General features: G+C 44.4%; 2 protein-coding genes across 2 annotated transcripts in view; one reads left to right on the top strand and one right to left on the bottom strand.

The window, feature by feature from the left end:
• Positions 1-9,324, top strand: part of MROH2B (maestro heat like repeat family member 2B) — a gene marked incomplete at both ends in the record, with an annotated part of 52,996 nt that extends 43,672 nt beyond the window's left edge. The window contains 10 exons of the mRNA XM_084232909.1: positions 458-645; positions 1,854-1,994; positions 2,393-2,507; positions 3,129-3,275; positions 3,521-3,703; positions 6,646-6,801; positions 7,121-7,255; positions 7,667-7,769; positions 8,721-8,786; positions 9,218-9,324. Coding sequence (XP_084089035.1) covers positions 458-645; positions 1,854-1,994; positions 2,393-2,507; positions 3,129-3,275; positions 3,521-3,703; positions 6,646-6,801; positions 7,121-7,255; positions 7,667-7,769; positions 8,721-8,786; positions 9,218-9,324 — 1,341 coding nt within the window. The remainder of the gene's footprint in view (positions 1-457; positions 646-1,853; positions 1,995-2,392; positions 2,508-3,128; positions 3,276-3,520; positions 3,704-6,645; positions 6,802-7,120; positions 7,256-7,666; positions 7,770-8,720; positions 8,787-9,217) is intronic.
• Positions 9,325-18,316: 8,992 nt separating this feature from the next.
• The window catches only part of C7 (complement C7), a gene marked incomplete at both ends in the record, with an annotated part of 43,422 nt that continues 39,739 nt past the window's right edge, over positions 18,317-21,999 (bottom strand). Inside the window, 2 exons of the mRNA XM_084232908.1 lie at positions 18,317-18,498; positions 20,138-20,319. Coding sequence (XP_084089034.1) covers positions 18,317-18,498; positions 20,138-20,319 — 364 coding nt within the window. The remainder of the gene's footprint in view (positions 18,499-20,137; positions 20,320-21,999) is intronic.

Genomic DNA, 21,999 nt, shown 5'->3' with positions numbered 1-21,999 from the left:
AGGATTAATCCCACCTCTTCCCCTCTGATACCTTGATTTTAAATCAATGCCAATTTATACTAGACAAATACAGCAGCAGTCCTCTCTGTGGCTGATCACTTTTAGAAGCAAATTTCTCCTTAGCCAAAGGAAACCAGTGTATCTATATTTCCAAATTAGTCTTCAAGATCTCCAAAGTGCCCTCTTTTATCAAAAGACCCACACCCCACTTCATGTTGCCTGACTAGTACCCCCCGGAGCTTGGAGTCATCCAACACAGCAGTCCTGAGGGAGAACATAGTCTGAGCCAAGATGCTTCCAGACAAGAAGAAAAGCCCTGTTTTGTGGGGTTTTACCATGAGCATGATCAAGTTGGAAAGCCATCACTTAGGGAGAACACAAACTTGAAGGTCAGCCCAGGGAGAAAATGTCCTTGAGAAAATGAGTCTGTCTGATGTCGAGGTCCTTCTCCCCTCAGGTGGCCTGCGCCATACATGAAGTGGTGTCCGCAGGCACCCCTGTCACACACTTATACCCAGAGCTATTCGCTCTTCTCCTGAAGCTGGTGAGCTGCACTCTGGGCCAGAAGCTGCCCACTTCTTCCTTGAATCGCCGCCGGCGGGTGATGCCGCAGGGAGAACGGCAGCAGCTGGCAGATCCCTGCAGGTATGTGGTCAGGCCAGGAGGGTACAGCCTCCAGGAGAGGGACTGTGGAAGTCAAGGTCTGTTCCCCATGAAGAAACTAGGCTCTGCCGACCTTATGCCTTGTATCCCTTCTTCTCTGAGCCAAGACGCAGTGGCATTGCCCCAAAGGGTCACATAACAAATAAGCAGCTGTGTCATTTCACCTAGAGAGCCTGCTCTGTTTCCTGTGGTTACTTTCATTGAGATCTTTTACAAGGAAAGCTGGAAGTCTGTGATAAAGCCACCAAAGGCAAGAAGAAAAATAAAAATAAATACTCTTTTATTAAATCTAAGACTATACTGATTGCAATATTAATTTATGGACCATTGAGAAAGAAGAAGTTCTGATTAAGCCATGAATCGATGTTTTCATGTTCTTTCAAGTTTTTATTTCGCATTTATCCAAAGAACTCTTCCAGGATTATTGTGTATCAATTTTTATTCTATATTCTGTGGTTCTGTTTCTCTACCCCTTTGCATAACTTTTCATTCTGATGCCATATCAACCTTTTTAAAGATATTTTTATTGGGTTATATTTTTAACCACATTATGAATAGATTTGATGTAGAGATAATATTTTGAATTCTTTTTAATTTTACTTATTGTTATTAAAGTACCATTGTTTTACTTCCTTGGCAGTGCTTTGACAGTGTAGGATTTTCCCCTTCAGATGTAGTCACCATAGTATCCCCACCACTGAAGCACCCGTGGCCCCCACCGTAGAGCACTGCAGTTAGGTTCAGCACATACAGTTCTGCTAATACTAAGTTTACTAAAATGGCGATACAATGAAGAGCCAGGCCATATCCACGCATGGTCACGTGCTCGGGCAACAGCGGCTACAGCACAACCACTGTAACACTCTGTCCGTTGCAGATGCATCCTGATTCCCAAGGTGCTCTTTTAGAATCAGTAAAATGTGGTATTTTGCCCTTCCCATCCTGAGGGTTCATTTTCTCATAAGAGATTGTCAAGATTTTGTGGCATTACTTACTAGCTCCAATCATCTTGATGTGCCCCTTGGTCCCCAAAGTAAAGTGTGAAATGAGACTGCCTGTTTCTGCCTTGAATAGCTTCCCTTAACCCTGGAGTGAGGGAGCGTAATGGGCAACAGGAAGTGTGAACTCGGAAGTTCGCAATCCCCCACGTGGGGTTAGCTTACGTCTCTGAGGCCTGCTGTGTCCTTCAGGCTGTCCACTGCAACTCTGAGGTGCGTGCAAGCCCAGGCCATGAAAGAAGGCCTTGCCAAGGAATCCGATGAGGGGGACAACTTATGGATCCTGCTCTGCAGTCCCAGTACCCACCACATAGGAGTCTGTGCACTGGCCAGGTAAGGTGCAGATATCCTAGAGCTGGATACAAAAGAGAAAACTAAAAGCAGAGTAAAAATGCAATGCAGGCAGCTTAACTGAGAGCAACCGACTCTCCAAGGACTTACAGTCAAGAAGAAAGAAGGAGTAAAGAGCAAGGGGATTGGGGAAAGATGGCAGAATCAGCCTCCAAGCTCAACACCCCCTCAAAAACCAGTACTCCAACAAACGGTTTGAGGCAAGTGACACTTTAACGGGGCACCTGAATAGAATCTTCTACAGTATATGCCTTGGTGCTCGTTTATGGCACATTTCCTTTTTCGGTGACTTTTTTTCCTGATAAAGGAAAGAGTAACATTTCTTGTATTGTTTAGAAAGAAAGAGGTCTCTGCTACACCTGGGGCCTTGCGTTTTCTAGGAGCATGGCAGTGTGGCAACACGGAGTCATCCTGGACACCACCAAGCAACTCCTCTCATCTCTCACCTCCTCCTCGGAGAACTACCGCATCACCGGCACAGCTTTCTTCTCGGAGGCAAGAGCAAGCAGTCCTCAGAGCAGGCTTTCTGGGTCCCCTTAGGGTCTTTCTCTCAGGACCAGGAGTTCAGTGGTAGCTGGAACCAGGAGATTGCGACCTTCTTGGAGAACTTTGGTAGTGGAGAGATCCGTCTGCTACTGGAGATAGCCGAGCAGGGAGTGAGAGAGGAAGAACCCACCGTCAACTGCTTCCTGTCCTCTGGTCTTTAGAAATCAGCCTCCCAGAACAGAAAGGGGTGGAGACTAAATCTGAGGACTTTTGTCAATAAGTCTATTTTTGTCCCATAAGTCTATTATGAAGTATATTCGTGGTCCCTGTTGGCCCTGGGATAAAGGCTATCCCAGACCACCCAGAGAAGGAAGGTTGCCTGCAGCCTGTTTTCCTGCCCCACTTCTCAGGTTAGATGAACTTCTTACCGAGGTATTCAGGTTGCCGTCACCACGTGCCCTTGTCCAGTAGGCTGTTCACATCTAGAGCCTCATTTCTCTGAAACTTAGTGACTCACCCAAGGGTTTACTCCTCTGTTCCTCGTTCATTCTAGGTCTGACATCTCTGGCACTCCGCTGTAGGGATGCCGCTCCCTTAACTAAGGGGTGGGGGGAACCGTATCATTTTCAGCTGGTGCGAGAGCCGATCCTTTGGAAGCAAGAGAATCTCCAAGATATTCTCATCTTGATGGATCACAGCGCCTGGGATGCCAATGCCACTCTCAGGCAAATGGCCATCCGAGGCCTCGGTAATATGACTTCTGGAGCCCCCAACAAGGTAAAAGGAGGTTTTTGGGAGGGGTGGGAGGTCACTTATTTAAGTAGTATTTGAATATTATTTCCTAAACTATACCGCATGGTTTCAAAGAAATTAAATGAAAATCCAAATTGTTGAGTGGTGACTCTTGGACTGAAGTCCATGACACCCTAACAGACTTTCAGCCCCCTTGCTTAGAGTCTCCTCCCCTCTCCCAGATATAAGTAGTACAGTTTTTGAGATTAAGAGACCTTATTTCAAAACAGGTAAAGAAGCATAAGCACATAATATTAGAGTCTGTCATCAGAGGCCTGTATCACCTGGCCCGCACAGAAGTCGTATGTGAAAGCTTGAAGGCTCTGAAAAAGATCCTGGAGCTGCTAATAGACCGAGACGTGAGCTTCTACTTCAAAGAAATAGTGCTGCAAACAAGAACCTTCTTTGAAGACGTAAGTGAGGCTGTTCAGGAATCTTGCCTCCACATAAAAATGAATGAACAGACAAAGGTTCAGGCAGTGCTTGTGGTGGACAATGTCAGTGTCCGTTGGCCTGCCCTCGGGATCATCAGCACAGAGGTCACCAGGACAATTCCTGTCCAGGCAGTTGACTTCCTGAGTCTCTCTGCCTGAGGGTGCTCTCTGGCCTGGGAATTACGAGCAGAGTGGAGCAGAGAAAGACCCTCAAACAATAAGAAATAGAATTTATAGATAACTTTGTAGCTTTCCCACCCCTCAGAGGGATTGAACTCCAATGGTCCATGCAAGGGGCACATTCATGCTGGCCCCTGACATAACTTTCCTCTCTTCCCCTATCTCGTTACCACTCCCCATCAGGCTTCCTGGGCTCACCTCCCAAATAAGTAACTTACGCCTAAGTCCTCATCTCAAAATTTGCATTGGCAGCAATACAAAATATGACAATACTCAGTACAGCAGTAGGGCCCACATGGAAACACCATCCCCTCCAGGACTGTCTTTGTGAAATCCAAGAGTCAAAGAATCAAATGTTTGCCTGGGTCATTTCATCCAGGAGTCAGTATAAACTATAGTTCATGGGCCAAATTCGCTCCACAACCCCTTACTACAAGTATAGTTTTATTGGGATACAGCCACGGTCATCAGTCACATATTGTCTTGGACAGCTTCACATTCTTTCTCAGAGTTGATTGGTTGTTACAGAAACCACATGGCCCTCAAAGTCTAAATAGTTTACGGTCTGGCCTTTCATAGAACAAGTAAGTCAATCCTTGATCTAGTCCACTGTCCTAATTTCAAAAAAAGATTTGTCAGGCATCCTTGCTAGAGGAGGGTCATTTTCCTTTATACCTTCTGGGAAACTAGACTATCATTTATTCTTGGTATACTTACTCTTATCAATGTAAAAACCTATTTCACATCTAACTTAAATCTGTTTTTGTGATATGAACCTGTTTCCTCATGTTGTGATCTGGACCTATTTCCTCATGTGGTATCAGAGAAGGTGGAAAAGGGCTAGCTGCCTCCTGTAGTGCCTCCTTCCTAAACATTAAGGCTTTATTACATTACATTTTTACCTCCCAGTGTCCAGGCTGAAAAGTCTTCATTTCCTTCATTACTCATCATAAACCTAATTTATTTTTGTCAACAAGAAACCTACTTTATTTCTGTATTGAGGTAACATTAGTTTACTTTGCTGGTTGTGAATTAAAAGTATAGGGTCTCCCCTGTCGGGTGCTGTTACCACACCACACCCACCACCAAGCTGCCCACAGTTCACCTGGTCCACGTGTGCCCTCCCCACAGGCTCTCGGCCTGCTGCCTCCCGTCAGCCTAATTCTTCAGCTCTTTAAATATTTTACAACCCAGAAACTGTGTTGATCTCTAAATGAGACTTGAGAAGTATGAATAGACTCTGAAGAAAAATTACCTCTCAAGTCCAATCTTTTCCTACTTATTCAATTCAGTTTTTTGTTTTGTGTTTTAATCATGCCCTAATTCTCCCTCTTTGGTGACTTATTAACGATACAGACCCTTAGATTTCAGTCTGCCACATGTACCCACAGATGGTAATTCTTCAAGTTTGAATTTTTCAGTTTCCCAGCCTACACCTGGTCTCTGATAGCAGCATTCTGCTTTGATCCAATGACTTCTCCAATTTATCAATATTACTTTTAATTTTCACCTTGTCCTCAAAATGCTTCATGTGTACCCATTCCGTTTAGTATCTTCTGTAAAATAACAAATATATTCTTTCTTTTCATTTCACAGATAATTGGTGACAGTCTTTTATCTGGCTAATGTCACCCACACAAAGCCCCACAAACTTGGTTTCCTGGGGGTTGTTGTTGATACAGTGATAATAACGTGTTTCTACTTCCTTTTCTGTTACATGAGAGCGCAGCTCATGTACACATTTAGTTTTTCCAGCTTTTCCCTAAGGAGTCATTTTTAGTACTTCTGGAGATCTTTATTAACTTTCTTTCTCATGGCATTTCATTTATGTACCCACTTCTTACATACTTTTGACATCAAAGTTAACTTTCCCATCCACCCCCCTTCATATTTTTAGGAATGGTTTATGATGACCCTGATCATTAATAATTAACAAACAGAATAACAGTTATTACTAATAATTGGTAGCAGACTATTAGCACCCAATAGTCTGCTCTCCAGGATGATGTTTTCCTTTATCTCTCTGCCTTCATATGGGTGTTTTGAACTGTTTCCCTAGATCTGGAGAAAAAAAAAAACTGAATATTCATCAGCATTTGTTGGAATTTTAAACCATGTCAGCAAGTATCTTAGATCATAAAAGGCCAGCTTTCTTTACCACCTTAAACTTTGGTCTTTCAAACCACTGCCTGCCATCCTGAACAACACCCAAGAAGCTCCGTAGCTCCACACATGCAGAGAGGTTATTCAACCTCTTAGACCCAAGGCCCAAATTTCTAAGCTGCCTGTAATCCCTTTAGAAAGTATTTTCAATCTTGAAAAAGTGTCCTAGGCCTTGGCCAATGTAGACTAGAGGTCTCACAACTCTCGGCTTATGATATAATTGGGCTAAGTTATGTAAAATCCAAAATAAGCAAGAACCCTCCCAGGCCTTCTGCTCCCTTATCATTCCCGTGGTCGTCTTTCCCTGTTAGCTGTTCAAGGGCAGAAATCGAATGTCCGACTCTAGGGAAGCACTTAAGCTGCAGACCATGGTTATTTAACCTTGCGTAGCGTAGGCCAAGAGCTGCTGGGAAAGAAAGGAGTGTTCTTGGAACTTGTGGGAATTGTGAGAAGAATGCACTGGCCCTCGGGCTCCATTCTTTCTTTGCTGAAGGCGGGCAGGGGAGGAGAGGGGAGGGGGGTGCCATCAGGGAGCGGCAGGGAAAGGTCTCACCCACAAAATGCATCTCTTGCCACAGGAGCAGGATGATGTAAGACTGACTGCTATCCTCTTATTTGAGAATCTGGCATCCCTAACAGGAAGAAGGTGGAAAGTTTTTTTTGCTGAAGAAATAAAAAAGAGCATGATTTCATTCCTTCTGCACCTCTGGGACCCCAATCCCAAGATTGGCGCTGTAAGTGGTCTGGCCCACAGCCCTGCACCTCCTCTTCTCCTAGCGGCCTCAGTGCCAGAAGCCTGGTCTCGCCGGCCTAGAGGCCAGACCTGAACTCACCACTGCCCACCATTCTGAGTGCTACTCGGGCTGCTTTTTTGCCATCTTGCCAAGTTGGCATCTCCATCCTTAAAACTGAGAAGGTGCCAGCATGGACTACAAAGCCTTTCTCCTCCCTGACTTCCTTTTCAACACTGGTCAACGTTCTTTCCTTTCTGGAAGGGGATCCCAGCATTATGGACTGGGTTGCAGAAAACTGTGTTTGTTTTTGTATTTTTAGGCTTGCCGGGATGTCCTGATCACTAGCATTCCCTTTCTGGGCCTCCAAGAAGTCAGTGGCGTATTAGATCATCTCCTTGATGGTCAGGATCTCCCAAGGGCCAGGGATTTCTATAGGCAATTCTGCATAAAACTGGTGAGCGCACAGTAGGTGACACCTCCAGAAACAGACAGGACAGAAGTCGGGGCAAATCCCAGACGGGCAGACACCGCAGTGAGGAATCCTGGCCAGCACTGAGCTGGCTTGGGAAGACAGTGGTGATTTTTGGTACTTTACAGCATTACCCTCTCTGCTCCTTCCCCTGGTCCTGACTGCGGTCGGGTCGCTTAGATTCCTGAAACACATCTGCTGATTAGCGCTCTAAGTCTCAGTACCTTCCTGATTAAATATAGATTGAACTAGTCATCAGATGTTTTCCGATAGAATAGTTAATGGCTGTGTGAGTGTTCGCTGGTCTTTAGATGTCCCTTCTTGGGAAGCTATGGGATGCTGCCTTTGACAAAGCTCACTTGCCAGTGCCTTCTGTGAAATGCACATCTCCTTTAGGCAAAGAGAAACCAGGAAATCCTGTGGATTCTCCACACCCACTCCTTCACCTTCTTCAACAGCAGCTGGGAGATGATCAGGAGCGCTGCCATCAAGCTCACAGGTGAGGGCACATCCTATTCCCCCGACTGGTGCGTTGGCAGTTTTCCAACTACAGTAGGCTCTGACGGGAAGCTGCCCCAGTGTGTACGCTGCTATGAGCTCCATGGCCAAAGAAAAGGCAGAAAGGAATGCATTTTATGTCTCGCAACACCTCCCCTCGGAGGAACCTGATCTTTTTGTAAATGAAGATTTATACTGATTCTGCCTTCCAGACACTCACTCTCCTCCCACCACGCAGAAGTGGCCCTCCATGCACCCTCTGCTTCCAAGTCATCACTCCTTCTTTTCCCCAAGCCCACTGCCACATTTACCTGTTTTCCTCCCACTCACCCCTGACTTCACCCATAGTCAGCCTCCAAAGTGCTGGTCGAGCAGAGAGCTTTGGTACCAACATGATACAAAAGAAAGCATGTTTGCGTGGGGCCTGCTGACCTTGGCTCTGCAGTGTGGTTCTGGATAATTCACTTACATTCTCTGCATGGCCTCTCTGTCTGATATATGGAATAAAAGAGAAATAAGTAAATCTCTGAGGGCCCATCTAGTCTGCAGTCCCACGTCATATCATGAAACCTGTTTCAAGTATTACAGTGAGCTTGAGCACTTGTTGAGCCACATTTAAAACTGAGTTCAAATTCAGCCTAAGATTCCCTATCAGATCATACACATGATCCCCCCAACTACTTTGTAAAAGTTTTCGAAAACAAGAACCCAGTCTTAGACATTTTAGACACCCTGACAACATCTGGCTTCCCCTGGGAGGACACTGCGTGAGCTTTCCAGATACACACGTGTGAGGGCCACCTGCAGACATCACGTGGGTGGGGGAGGGGTGCCAGGGGATCGTAGATTTGGCTGCTTTATTAGACCAGAACATTGATGTTCTGCCCTGGACTGACGTCCATGGCCACCTGCCCTGTAATGAAATCAGTCTCTTTGTCTCTATCGACTCTAGATGCCATTATTGCCAATTTGACCAGTCAATACCTGATGCTGTTAGACCAGGACCAGCTGACCACACGTGAGTACCGAGCCCAGTCTCTGCCCAGTGTGTTCCTAATTCTTAGAGAGAGAAAATCTAACGCTGCTCTGAGTCCACAGTGGCCCAGGCTTTGGATATCCTAGTGTCCCAATATTGTCTCTGAAGCTCCCTGGACATGGGAATTTCTGCAGGATATAAGCCACCATCAGCTGCCGGTCTTTGCTGGCAGACTTTCCCAACAGACTATGCTGTTCCGGTTGTCTAAATATATTGATTGCAAGCTCAGGGCCTTTTCTTCCTTTATTTCAATGTTAAGATCGATTCTCAATTTGTGGCTCCAAATCCTACCTCTTAGGGTACAGTGTGAGCATGGAGACCTGAGCCCCACATAGGGCTGCCCCTCGATGGGGAGCCTCACAGTGTTTGGACTCTGCTTTCCTTACTCACCTGTGCTGTTCTGTCCATTTCAGGGCTGCAAGCACTTCGGCAAGACCCCTGTGTCAGTGTCCAGAGAGCAGCAGAAGCTGCCTTGCAGAGCCTCCTGAGAAGGTGTAAGGAGATAAGGATCCCTCCATAAAGCATGAGGAAATAAACTGCTAGGCTTTTTCTATAACTGCCTCCTGTCTTCATCCTCATAACTCACAACTTGCAGCATCCTAGCATCTAGCAAAGAGCCTTCCTGTTATTTGATGGAATCAGGTAGAATGACCACATGAAACACACATTGGCACTGAAACACACATTGGCACATTGGGTCTGTCTAGACCCTAGTCTTGGAAGGCTTCACCCTGACAAGAATTTCCAGGACTTCTTTTATTACTTCCCAGCTCCATCCCTTACTAGCCGCGTGACTTGGGAAAATCACTTAACCTCTCCATTCTTCAATTTCCACATCTGTAAAATGAGAATAATAATTATCTACTTCAAGGTGCTATTGTAAGGATTACATGAGTAATGTGTAAAGCATTTAGAAACCTGGCACAGCATCACTGTTAAGTAAATGTTAACCACATAAAATAAATATTAATAATATTAATAAATGTATCATTAGAATCACAACAAAGATTTACATAAGCTCAGTGCTTTGTGCACAAAGCCAGAGGATAAGTCTGCCCGGCATGTAGCCAGGTCTGTGCTGCAGGTGAAGCAGCCTCCCTTCGCCTGGTCAGGAGACCCAGGCTCGGGGAGGTACTCCTGCCCCCCGCTGCTCCTCGTCACTACAATGCCTGATCAAAGCCTTCTTACCTACTCTCATGAAATTCAGACTAGGCTGCCGTCAGCTGAGTGACAGGAGAAATTTAGGTCTCTGCACGCTCCCCAACAATTATTTCTAATAATCCCAACTGCTACTATTCACTGTCAGAGGATCACCGCCGACCCTCCTGGATTCCTTTCTTCCCAGGCCATCTTCCCCAGCAACCCTCTGTGGTGCAGCTCTGCAGTTCAAACATGGGCATATTATCCAAGTGAGAAAAACTTCTCGAGGGTCTCAGGGAAATAGAGATACAGAGGAAAAGCATGTTCAAGTACTCTTGAAGAAATTACAGATTCCTTTTAGTCTCACTCCTGTTACTTGCCTATTATTCGCACATGTAATCATTTTTCAACTTGTGTTTACTTCACCATGGAGAGTCGGCGATATTCTTAGACTACTTATTCAGATAACCCTGCTTTGAAGGACTCTGAATCACATTATTTTGCAATTCAGTCCTCTGCCCTTTCACCCAACAATGAGAGCCAGTGTTCTGCTGGCAAATCAGGGACGTTTAGCTTGGCTGACACTGCTAAGAAAGCAGTTTTACCAGAAAAAGAGGAGAACAAAGATCAAGAGTGGGAATAAAGAAAAGGCTTCCAGAGAAAGAAGTCGGGGGAATTGCTCAATTGGAATTGTCACTGTGCAACCATGGTTTTAAAGGGAAAAACACAACAACAGGCACTACTTTTGGATCCCTCAAGAGAGTCCAAAATGATAACAATGATTTCTAATAGTGTTTTACTATGACTTGATTTGGCCCCCAACCCACCATTACCCTTCAGGTGACCCAAGTATGAAATTCTAGAATACTCGGTCAGTTAGACACAGTGGTAGCCTGTGAGCTAATAGGATCTTTAATCTAAAACCTTGACAGGGTAATTTTCAAAAGTACATAGCTTTTCTTAGAAAATATCATTTCTTGGAATTTCTCTAACACATTAATTTCATGTATCTCTAAAACTTGGACAATAGAAAACATGACAGAGTCAACAGCAGCATGGGGGAGAAACAGTGAAAACTGCCAAAATAGGGATGTGTGTGGGGGGGGGGGTGTGTGTAAAATCCATTAAGTCATGACCTGGAAAGTTGCATTTGCTTCTTACCTCTACTTTACCAAACTTTACTCAGCAAAACACCCTTACTTATTTGTATTCCTCTGGAAAAACTGCCCTTTTTTATTTTTGAATTTAATCCAGCGTATTATGTGTTGGATTTTATTTATTGAAGTATGTGATTATCCTAAGAGCCAGATCAATTTGGAGAATAAAAAAATTTATAAATTTCTGTGACTCACAGATTCTTTTTCAATTTGGGAGCCATGAAAAAACACAAGATAAGAAATCCTTCCTCCTCTGTTATGTTCCACTTTCTACAAATATTCTCAGCGGTAAGTCCTGAGGATTAAATTGACCAAAGTCCTAAGACCTTCTTAATAGCACAGTGATCAAAATGAAACTCTCTCTTGGATTTGGAGACCCTGAAGAATTGCTTATTATTAGCCTGTAAAACAGATGAACCAGGACTATTAAAATTTTCTAGGAAGGACAGGGGGCTAGAAATCATCTCAACTCCAATCCCAATGGAATCATAGGAAAATCATTAAATACACTGTTAGGATAATTTCCCAGAGAAATCAGGTGGCCCTCAGAGTGGTGGAGAGAGAGATTTACTTGTCACACCAGTGGGCACAGTGGGATAGCTCCCAAAAGGCTGAGCACCCAAGAGTAAAAATGGCAGGGTTTTATAGGATTTGTATGAGGAAACTTGCTATCCCATCCATCATAGCATAAGCATTCTTTATTGTTCGGGAAGAGGGTCAAGATAGCCGTGGCTACCACTGTGAACCAGCAGTGCAGGACACCCAGCAACTTCTCTGCTCCAGCAAGCAGCAGAATCTTAGGAGCAGACACCCCCAAGCAGTAGACTTGGGAAACTTCCTGCTTCAACCCCACATCCGAAACACAGAGGCTGTGCTCAGGGTTGAGATCATGAGAATGTACCAGGCATGTAGGTGGGGTTAACAGGCCTGAGGCAAGGATTGTGGGATGTCAGTTTCCCAATCTGTCATGTAGAGGTTAGAATAAAGCCTGTGGGACTATCACAACTGGCTTTATCAAGAGATAAGGAGGGTTAAAGAGCAAAGGCTCTAATAATGAATGACAAAACTCAGGGAGACAGATTTAAACCTTGACTCCTGTTTCCTTACTTGTCAACTCTTACTAAACATTTTTCTCAAAGTCAGTGTCATAGAATTGACTTCTAATAACATTAGGCAGCAAGCCCATTGCTCAGTAACAAAACTGTGCACCATGTCCATGTAAACAGTCAACCATTACATTCTTAAGAGATGAAAGGTACTTTGGAAGATGCCTCATCATTATCCCATAGCTATTTAATTTTATTAGGTGATGATCATCCAGTTTTTTAACTAGCTTTGCATCACACCTGACTACAGCAATTTCTCTTGTTCAATATTTATGCAGGGGAATTTCTGGACATAGAATCCAATCATGCTTCTTTATCAAATATTGTCATAATGCACATCTGGGTTGTATATGATTTAATAATATGCAAGCCCTGAGCTTTTCATATTCATCATTTTATTCCTGTCAGGCAAAGCTACAGATTTGTACTCAAAACAAGGATGTCAGACAAAACTTTCCTTTGATGAGAAAATTTCATGTTACTATTACAGAAAATTCCTTTGCACTCTGTGTTCCCAGCCAATTTGGTCTGCTGATTATTTCATAATGGACACTCGTTTGACATCACATAAGCTTTCTTCTTCCAGCCAATGCTTCTGTCTTGAACATCATAGATCTGTTAAATACCTAAGTCCCCTCCCCTGGAATTCTGTATCTGTCTCCTTTCTAGAGATGCATGGAAAAAACAGTGATAACAGAGAGAAGCTCTTTATGTTTGTCCTTTCACAGGAAATTGTCCTCATCCTGTGAATTAGAGAGAATAATTCTCTGTTCTTCTCCTGCCCACATTTTCAACCTCCAGCCTACACTTTCTAAAACAACAGTGTTTCCATCTGGCCTTGTTAACCCTTGGCTGAAAAACCACACTTCCCCACATGATTGCTGTTTTGAGTGTAAATCTATAGCTTTAAATCTGATGGGAATAAATAAAAAGACAAATTTGTAGGTGCTTTGGTTGTCACAGCAGGGACTCCTATCATGCCATCAGCTTTCTTATTTGTCCCCAAATGCGTGAACTGCCTGAAAGACCAAAGTAATTGAAAGGCTTGCATATCCCTCTGACTTCTCAGATATTAACGGAAATTGCCTCCTCCTGCAGTTGCTTTCTGGCTCAGTGTTCTGAACAGGCCATTCCAAGCATTGACTACAGCTTAGTCCATCAGGGGAAAAAATTCTCAGTGGACTGGTCGGTGGATAGCAGGACTACTGGTCTGCTCGGTTCTGCTAGTCCTGTACTAAGAATGGTCCAAACCCTCCCTCCCCACTTACCCCCTCCCTTCCCCCTATCTTCCCTTCCCCTTTTCTCTGTCTCTTCCCTCCCTCTCTTTCCTCCCTCAGAGGAAAAGCAGCTGACAAACCCATACATCCTTTTCATCATGCCCCCATACAAAGTACGCAGCATCTTAACTTTTCTTAGCTTATCTTTCAAGCCATCTCCACTAGCTGTGATGCTCATCTTACAAATAATCCAAATGCCTATGGCACACTGTAGGGTAAAGAAAATATCAGGCTTTTCTGCCCTTCCGCCATCAGGATAGATGATGGATCCTTGTCCTGAATGTATGCCTGATGGCGGGCACCTGGAGTAGGGTGTGGGCATAGGTAGATGGGATTCAGCTGAGCTAAGACTGTGCTTTTTTAAGGGCGGCGTCACGGGGACGCCAGCAGCAGCAGTAGAAGCCGAAGCCGAAGCCGAAAGAGAAGCCGAGAAGCAGTAGAACGAACGCTAGAGAGCCCAGATAGAGTGAAGACTTGCCAGCCTCTCAGCCCCCCACCCAGCACCCCTGCCTGCCATATGCCTGGTGAACCCCAATAAAAGACCTGCAAAAAACCCACTAAGGACTCTGACTCCTCCTTTACCCAGTCTGCATGGGATCAGAGAACCTGCACTGTGCCCAGTCCGGCCTTTACACAGACTAATATGTGTGTGTGAATGTGGGTGTAAGAAATAGAATATTTAGAAAAAGATAGAACTGATAAACCATGAGGTTGAAAAGTATTTATCTCAACCAAAAGGAAAGTGATTGACAATTTGTGTGAGCACACAACAAACTGTTAAAGGGAATGCTGAGTGCATTCCCTAGCCCCTGAAGCTCTGCGCAAACTACTTAACAACAAGAGTTCACAAGTCCCATATGCACCTGAACTCAGTCACGAGCTGCGCAGCTGAGTTGGGGAGTTCTCAAATTAGCCAATTGTCTGTCCTGTTGCTAGGTAAGTCATAGTTCCAGAGGTCTTTGGTCCGAGATTCCTGCCTGCCACTCCACACCCCTACCAGACCCTATCTGAATATCAAGAACATTCCCTGTTTCGAGGTGCTTAAAAGTGTCCTGGACTGTTGGTTCTGGGAAGAGAGGTTCCAGGCAGAGCAGATCGGATGGGGCTTCCCAAATCTCAGGGCGTCTGCTGTCAATACTTCTGCTGTCAGTTATTAGGAAAGATGTGGAGTGTCACAAGCAGGCCCCCTAAAATGCAATTTGGAGACCTTCGGAAGCAGCTTTGTGCCAGGTGTCTTGAAGACTCCACAGGAATCTTGAATGAGGGTCTGCAGGATGTGGTATGGCCCCCACGTTGCTCTGCAAAGGTCATGATACTTAATGTACCAGGAAATGCCCTCCTGCCTTCTGACCCCCACCCCAGGTCAAGATGACTTTAGTCTCAGCACTTTCTACCTCCTCCTTCAAGGCTACATCACATTCTATCTCAGGTGACCCTCACCTGGTCTGCGGCCGAGGGACCAGCAGACACTGGGGAATTCTCCCATCCCTTCTATTTCTATTCTCTTTGCAATCAATTTTTGTGCCATCATAATCCTCTTATCTTCCCTCAAAGCCTTCTCTTTCAATCTTCAAGCGTTTATTTTGGAAGTTTCAAAACACATTAAAGACTTAATATTGAAAGTTGCTTTCTCCTCGCACACCAGCTGCAACAACGCTTACTGTTATAGAAAACCTGTGAATGGCTCTGCATGACTAGAAGAAAGGTCAAGTATGAGGATGTTCAGAAAAGAAAAGAAGGCATGAAATTTAATAAGCAAGACAGCATCTCTCTGCAACATCAACTTAACTGCTCCCCATTTCGCCACCAATTTATTAACCCCTGTTTCCTCTAACTGCTGGAATTTCTTTCTCAAATAGTTGAGTTGTCATATTTGCTAGTTTTTGTTGTTTTTTTTTTTTTTCAGACTTCACTCTCCCACAGCATTTGAAAGTACTAACCACATTGTATCAGGAAAGGAGCTAGTAAACAGCTACTCCATCCTAACTAAAGAGGAAAACATTATTAGAAAGATACTAATACATCTCTTCCCAAATAAAGTAGTCAAGTTTTGGTTTCAGGATCTGCATCCAGGCCTGGCATTTTCAAATCTATCCCTCTAACCACAGTAGAAATTAACTCCATAATAACTTCTAATAAATGCAATTGGTCTCAATGAAACATTGTCCTAATGTCATAGTTGTCAATAAATTTAAGTCTGCCTCCTTGTAACTTCTGTATATACATGAATCTTCACTTAAAGGACAGTTTGGCGTAAAATGCTGGACCTAGATCAGACACAAAATTTTGGGTAAGAACACATTGGTACATTATGGAAAGCAGTAAGGAGGTTCCTCAAAAAATTAAAATAGAATTACCATATGATCCAGCATTCCCACTTCTGGCTATATATCTGTAGGGTAAATGAATTAATCAGGCTTTTTTACGCTACTAGCCTCCGTGGCTATCACCTGTGGCCTTGATCGTATTAATGCAGAAGGCTCCATGGGTGTGGGGTGCAAATTCCTGATTATGGACATGGGTTATGGGTGCGTGTGTATGCATGTTCAAGTGTGCACACCTGTGCCTGGGAGGGTGGAGATAAAAAGGTGGCATCCCCCTGAGGTGGGGGCTCAAGTTGCTGTCTCCCTGCTGAATTGATTCCCCCGCTTACCAGTAAAACCTGTGAAGATGATGCCGAGGGCTCCAAAATTCTCTTTTAAGGTGTTAGAACTGATGGTGCACCTACCCGAACTGGGATGGTTGCACAACAATATCTCAAAGAAATGAAATCAGGATCTGGAGGAGATACCTGTAGTTCCCTCTTCATTGCAGTATTTTCATAATAGCCAAGATATGAAAACACTCTAAATATCCATACTGAGGCCAATGGACAAAGGAAATGTGGTATACACACAAAATGAAAGACTATTCAGCCATGAAAAAGGAAATACCACTATTTGTGATAACATGAATGAACCTGGAAGATACTATGTTATGTGAAATAGACCAGCTAAAGACTGTATTCTTATATGCGGAATCTCAAATAGTCAAGCTCATAGAAGTAGAGTAGAATGGTGGTTGCCAAGGAGACTGGGGGTGAGGAAAAATCGGGGGACATGATGGGTAGAAGGTGTCAATTGTTATTATGCACAGTGCCTATAGCTAACAATATGGTAATATACACATAAATTTTTCTAAGAGGAAAGATCTCATGTTAACGCACACACACACAAGTAATAGAAAAGGGAGTAGAAGAAAACTTTGGGGAGATAATGGATATGTCTAAGACCTTGATGATGACGATGGTTTTTAAGAGTATACTTAACCCCAAACTCGGAGTTGTATATATTAAATATGTTAATTTTTGCATGTCAATCATGTAAAGTGGTTTAAAAAATTAAAATATTTTTAAAAGAACACACTCTTGGGCCTCCCCGGTAGCGCAGCGGTTGAGCGCTGGGTTGCGAAGCTCCCCGCATCCTCTGCAGTGCCAGTTCGATCCCCAGCTGCTCCCCGGACACCAGAGGAGGGTCCCACATGGCACGCAGACCTCTCCTGCTGCCCGCTGCTCCCCTCAGCAGTGTACCTCGGTCCCTCTGCCTGCTCTGCTCCCCGCTCTGGCTCTGGTGAATTCTCTCACCCTCCCATGCTTCTGACTGTACCCAATGCTTGTATAAATAAATAGATAAATCTTTAAAAAAAAATAATAAATAAAAAATAAAAGAACACACTCTTCATTGAAAAATCCTTTAAAATTAAACATAATACAGATCAAAAACTTCTAAAGGATAGTATCTCTAATGAGTTTCTTAATCATTGTCATTTCAACCACAGTTCTGTTGAAATGTATTTATCAGTATCAGAAAAATACAGATAACTGTTTGTAATAAAAGCATATTTTAAATTCCATTTAAGCCCATTCATTTCACCTCCCACAGCTTTTTTGCTTTGATGAAAGATGAATAAGAAATAAACAGAAGGCCAATGCTTCAAATTGATCTACCTGTATACCCCCCTGAACAATCCAAGCATGTATCCATGTTAGAGAAAATTGCTCTCTCAAATACACAATCACCAAATAGCTCAGGCATGAATGATGGGTCCTACAAAAGGAAAGGGGAGGAGTGTGCCAAACTGAGGCCTTGTGTTTGACATATACAGAAGAAAAGCCCCAAAGGGACGTCTGAATTGTATTTGTTCTCAGACAAGAAGGAAGGAGACCCCCGTGGCCATAGTGTGATGAATTTCACTCTGACATTCAGTGCTTCAGTCTCCTACAGGATTAGGGACCCCAACATGTGGTGCTTGAGTCAACAGGATGAAGCAAGAGATTGCTACTTGGGATGGAATAATTGTATCTGCCTTTTTCCATTCAAAGTTTCCTTTTATTCATGGCACTGAGGGAAACCTCTCTAATCTTGGTTTTCTTAATCAAGTTGTAGAAAGTGTTCTGGACCACAGATGGGGTCAATCAAACTTAATAATACCGTAGGGCTGAGGCTTCTCTGCAGACACATTTGAGTTTAATTCTTTAATTTTCAGACAAAAAACTCAAGGCCCAGGGAAGTTAGCAATTTTTCCAAGTGCACACAGCTAGCTCATGCAAAGGCTCGTGAATATTCCTCATCCTGAGATTTTTAAAAAGGAGACAAAAGCCCACCTGGATTCGGGTTTGGGTGAACACAGGTTGTGTTTATACAATGACTGGAGCTGAGTGCAGAAGTGGGCACCCGAGGGGAAGGAGAAAGAACGTGTCTATGCAGAAGTCAAGTATGGGTAATGCAGATGCTTTAACTCAGCCACAGCAGGCTTGGAGATTCCCACAAAGCCTATTACCAGCGCCCTGTTGCCTAGTGGGCTTGGGCGCCACAGGGCCTGAGGCTGGTGACTGAGATGCTCTGTCCTCGGCACCTGAGGGTGCCAGCTCCACACTCCGTCATCGTCTGTTCTCTGCCATCCACTGCTACACACACTTGAAGTCCTTCTTCCTCGCACTCCGAGGCTTCTCTGCAGACACATTGGCCACTCTGGGCTGGAAAAACAAGCAAGATGGATGCTTAGAGGCACCTTGTGGTGGTAGAACAAAGCACCTCACCTCCTGTAAGGCGAGTGAATTAATCAGGATTTTTGCACCACTAGCCTCTATGGCTATCACCTGATGGCCTTGATCGTGTTGATGCAGAAGTCGCTTGGGATCATGGGCGCGGGGCACACGGCCTGATTGTGGATGCCTGGAGTGTGGTGTGGGCATGCGTGAGTGTGCACACGTGAGCTTAGAGGAGGGGATATAAGGGTGGCGTCACCCAGAGACGCACTTAAGGAGAGGACGAGCTGCGTGATTATGGAAGAGGCAAGCCCACTAGACGACATGAGAGCAAATGCCAGGGAGCCCAGGAAAAAGGAAGCACAGAAAATTTGCAGGGTTTGGGGGAGGGGAGCAGGCAACCCTGCCTCACAACATCTCCAAAGTCACTGTGTAGTAACTAGAGAGCTATAGAAAGAAAATCCTAGAAGTGTGAAGTGAGGCATTTTGTTCCAATCAGAATAAACGGATGTTGAGGCTGGGGTCAGGTTTTCTATCTCTTGGTCCAAGTGAGGTGGTATCTCTGCGAACTCCAGCCCTCTGCCTGACTGCCATCCAGGGGAGCCAGAAATCAAGTGTAAAGCTTCAAGAACCTTAGCTAATAGCAGAATGAGCAGGCTCAGAACAGAGACAAAGAAACAAGACTGAAACTTGCATTGAAAGAGGAGGCAGGAAACTCAGGCCAAAAAGGAAATCTTCATGGACCCCTCCCCCTTAGGCTCTTCTAGGCTAGCAAATAATCAATCAGACACATTCATAAGAGGAAAAAGTCAAAGAGTTTAATAACATGTAGACCCCCTGTGTGTCTAGGAGAGACCCAGGATGACTGAGTTAAGGCTTCAGATGCCATCTGAAATACCTAAGACAGAAGGATCTTGGGGGGTGAAGAGGGAGGTCAGTTAAGTGCATTAGCAGGGAAGGCAGGGCAGACGATGACTGACTTCCATGCAGATGTAAAGGCTGCCTCCTCCCTTGAAAAGAGTTAAGGAGAAAAGGTCTTCCCAGTGATCTCAGAGAGACACCCTTACTGAGAGAAGTTTACATGTAAAGGTCTTTTTAAAAAACAACTTCCATCCACCCTTCATAGCAACCCATGAAATCAACCTTTTGTACAACAGATATATTTGGGGGTGGAAGTTTTGATCCCCTACAGAACACTAAAGGCCAAATAGCCCATAAAAACAAATCAGAAATGAGATAGGGAGGAAAGCAATGAGCATTCCTAAGCTTCGAGGCTGAGCAGCCAGGTGTCTCTAGAGAAGAGTGACAAGGTCCGCCAGCTGGCTGTGATGAGGCCAAAATTAACCCAGAACATGGTTTGTTATAAACCATGAGGGATTCAGGGGAAGGGGCTTGGCAGGTACAAACCATGAGGGGGAGGGTCCGGCTCCCACATTTACAGATGGGGAACTGAGGGCAGTGACTTGGTTCTGTCTCTAGCCCTACCCCCTTAGTTATGTAGGTTTCGACCCACATCTGTGTACCCCAAATTACATTCTTTGATCCTCAGAACCACTTTATCTTTGGAATTGCCCCCTAAAATTTTAGACTGAAAATTCTTATGGTCAAAAGATGAGCTGGCCCTTACCATCACATTTCCCCCAGAGGGGACACACACCACAAGCTTTCTTGTCTGAGGCAGGCAGAGTACAGCGCTCTCTAGTGAGAGTGTAATTTCTACCCTGACAGTGGAGAATGTGCATCTTGCAAACCGTCAGAGGCAGTATCCTCTTGCTTTTCTCATCTCGAGCACATACACCCAAGGAAGATCTGAAAAGAATTTTTTAAATTATGTTAGTTACAGGATTTTCGTTCTTAAAAACTGAAAATGAGAAAGGAAAGGGGAGGGTCCATGCTCAGACTCAGGTGTGGCCACTATAAAAAAAAAAAAAAAGGGGGGCCTCCCCTGGTGGCACAGGAGGTTGAGCACAGTGAGGTGGAGCTGTCTGCAGCCTCTGCAGTGTCGGTTCCATCCCGGCCGCTGGCTGGCGAGGGTCCCACATGGTGTGACAGACCTCTCCTGCTGCCCGCTGCTCCCCTCAGCAGTGTATTTCAGTCAGTCTGCCTGTTCTGTTCCCCGCTCTGTCTCTGGTGGATCCTCTCACCCTCTCGCGCATCTGGCCTGTACCCCAGTTCTTGTATAAATAAATAAATAAATCTTTAAAAAAAAAGGAAAAAGCAAAACAGAGGCCTTCGTGCCAAACCCTATATCCCCAACACAAGCACTTAATAACTAATCTCACTGTAGTTGTAGTTTCAACCTTTTCCCAAAGTGTCATTCTAAACTGACAAACATGCAGTTTCCTGTCAGCACCTGTGAGGTCATCTGCATAAGACTCCTTTGCCTTCCCCTGAGGGAAGTTTCTTTTCCTGAAATAATCTTTTCTTTTGCTAATAGCTTTACCCTACCCACTTTGTGTCTATAAATACCCTCCATTTTGTGTAACCCCCTCAGAGTATCTAGAATGTTGCTTGATCATTTTGTGATGCCAATTAGACTTCTATTATTTGTAAATTTTGGTTTTTAGCACTACTCACAGAAAAAAAAATGAAGCAGAAAAGCAGGTCCTCTTGATGATTAGGGCCCAGCCCCCTCTAGTCTTCAAAATGAACTATTTTGTTCTTTGTTTGCTTATATTTCATAAACCTACATGTCTAGTGTGTCTGGTTTCATCTAGAACAAATCGGACACAGCAAATCAGAAGGGGAGGAAAGTTTTGCAAGCAACAGCTGGTAGGTTGACAAGGAAAGAGAGAAAATCATGAGAAAATCATCCTGCAAAAATCATGCAGGATGGGACCACTGGCTGTGACTGCAGGAGAAGGCAGCTCTTCCTGACCCAGCAGTGCTGAGTCTATGTTCAAAACACAGCAATATCCGCAGCTGGTGACCGAATCGTCAAGAGACTATCCAACTGTATTTTCCAATGTTACTTTTCTTTTTTTCTTTTTTTTTTAAGATTTATTTATGCATTCAAGAACTGGGGTACAGGCCAGAGGTGTGTGTGGGGGGGCGGGGTGTAAGAAGATTCACCAGAGACAGAGTGGGAAACAGAACAGGCAGATTGAAATTGAAATACACTGCTGAGGGGAGCAGCAAGTCAGGAGAAGTCTGCTGCGCCATGTGGGTTGCTCCCTGGACGTCCAGGGATCGAACTCGTGCTGCGATATCTTCGTAGATTGAGTCTGAACCCCTTGCTCCACGAGGGAGGCCCCCAGTGTTATTTTTCAAAGTATCTATGTTTACAATGTAGTTTAGAAATATTTCTTTAAAAATTGCCACTGTTTTTCTTAACATTGATGCTAAAATGGTGAAAAGCGGACATTTTAAGTCACTAGTATAAACAACACATTTCTGAATGCCGATGGATAAGGAAAGCATTGCTGTAGTGAAACTTTAGACAACGCAATTTTGCATAGTAGCTGGACTCTACACCACAGTCCCCTGAAG

This window comes from Talpa europaea, assembly GCF_964194135.1.
Source record: "Talpa europaea genome assembly, chromosome: 5".
In the NCBI taxonomy this organism is placed as follows: domain Eukaryota; kingdom Metazoa; phylum Chordata; class Mammalia; order Eulipotyphla; family Talpidae; genus Talpa; species Talpa europaea.
The sequence above is the reverse complement of the archived record's forward strand: the minus strand, read 5'-3'. Positions and strand labels throughout refer to the sequence as shown.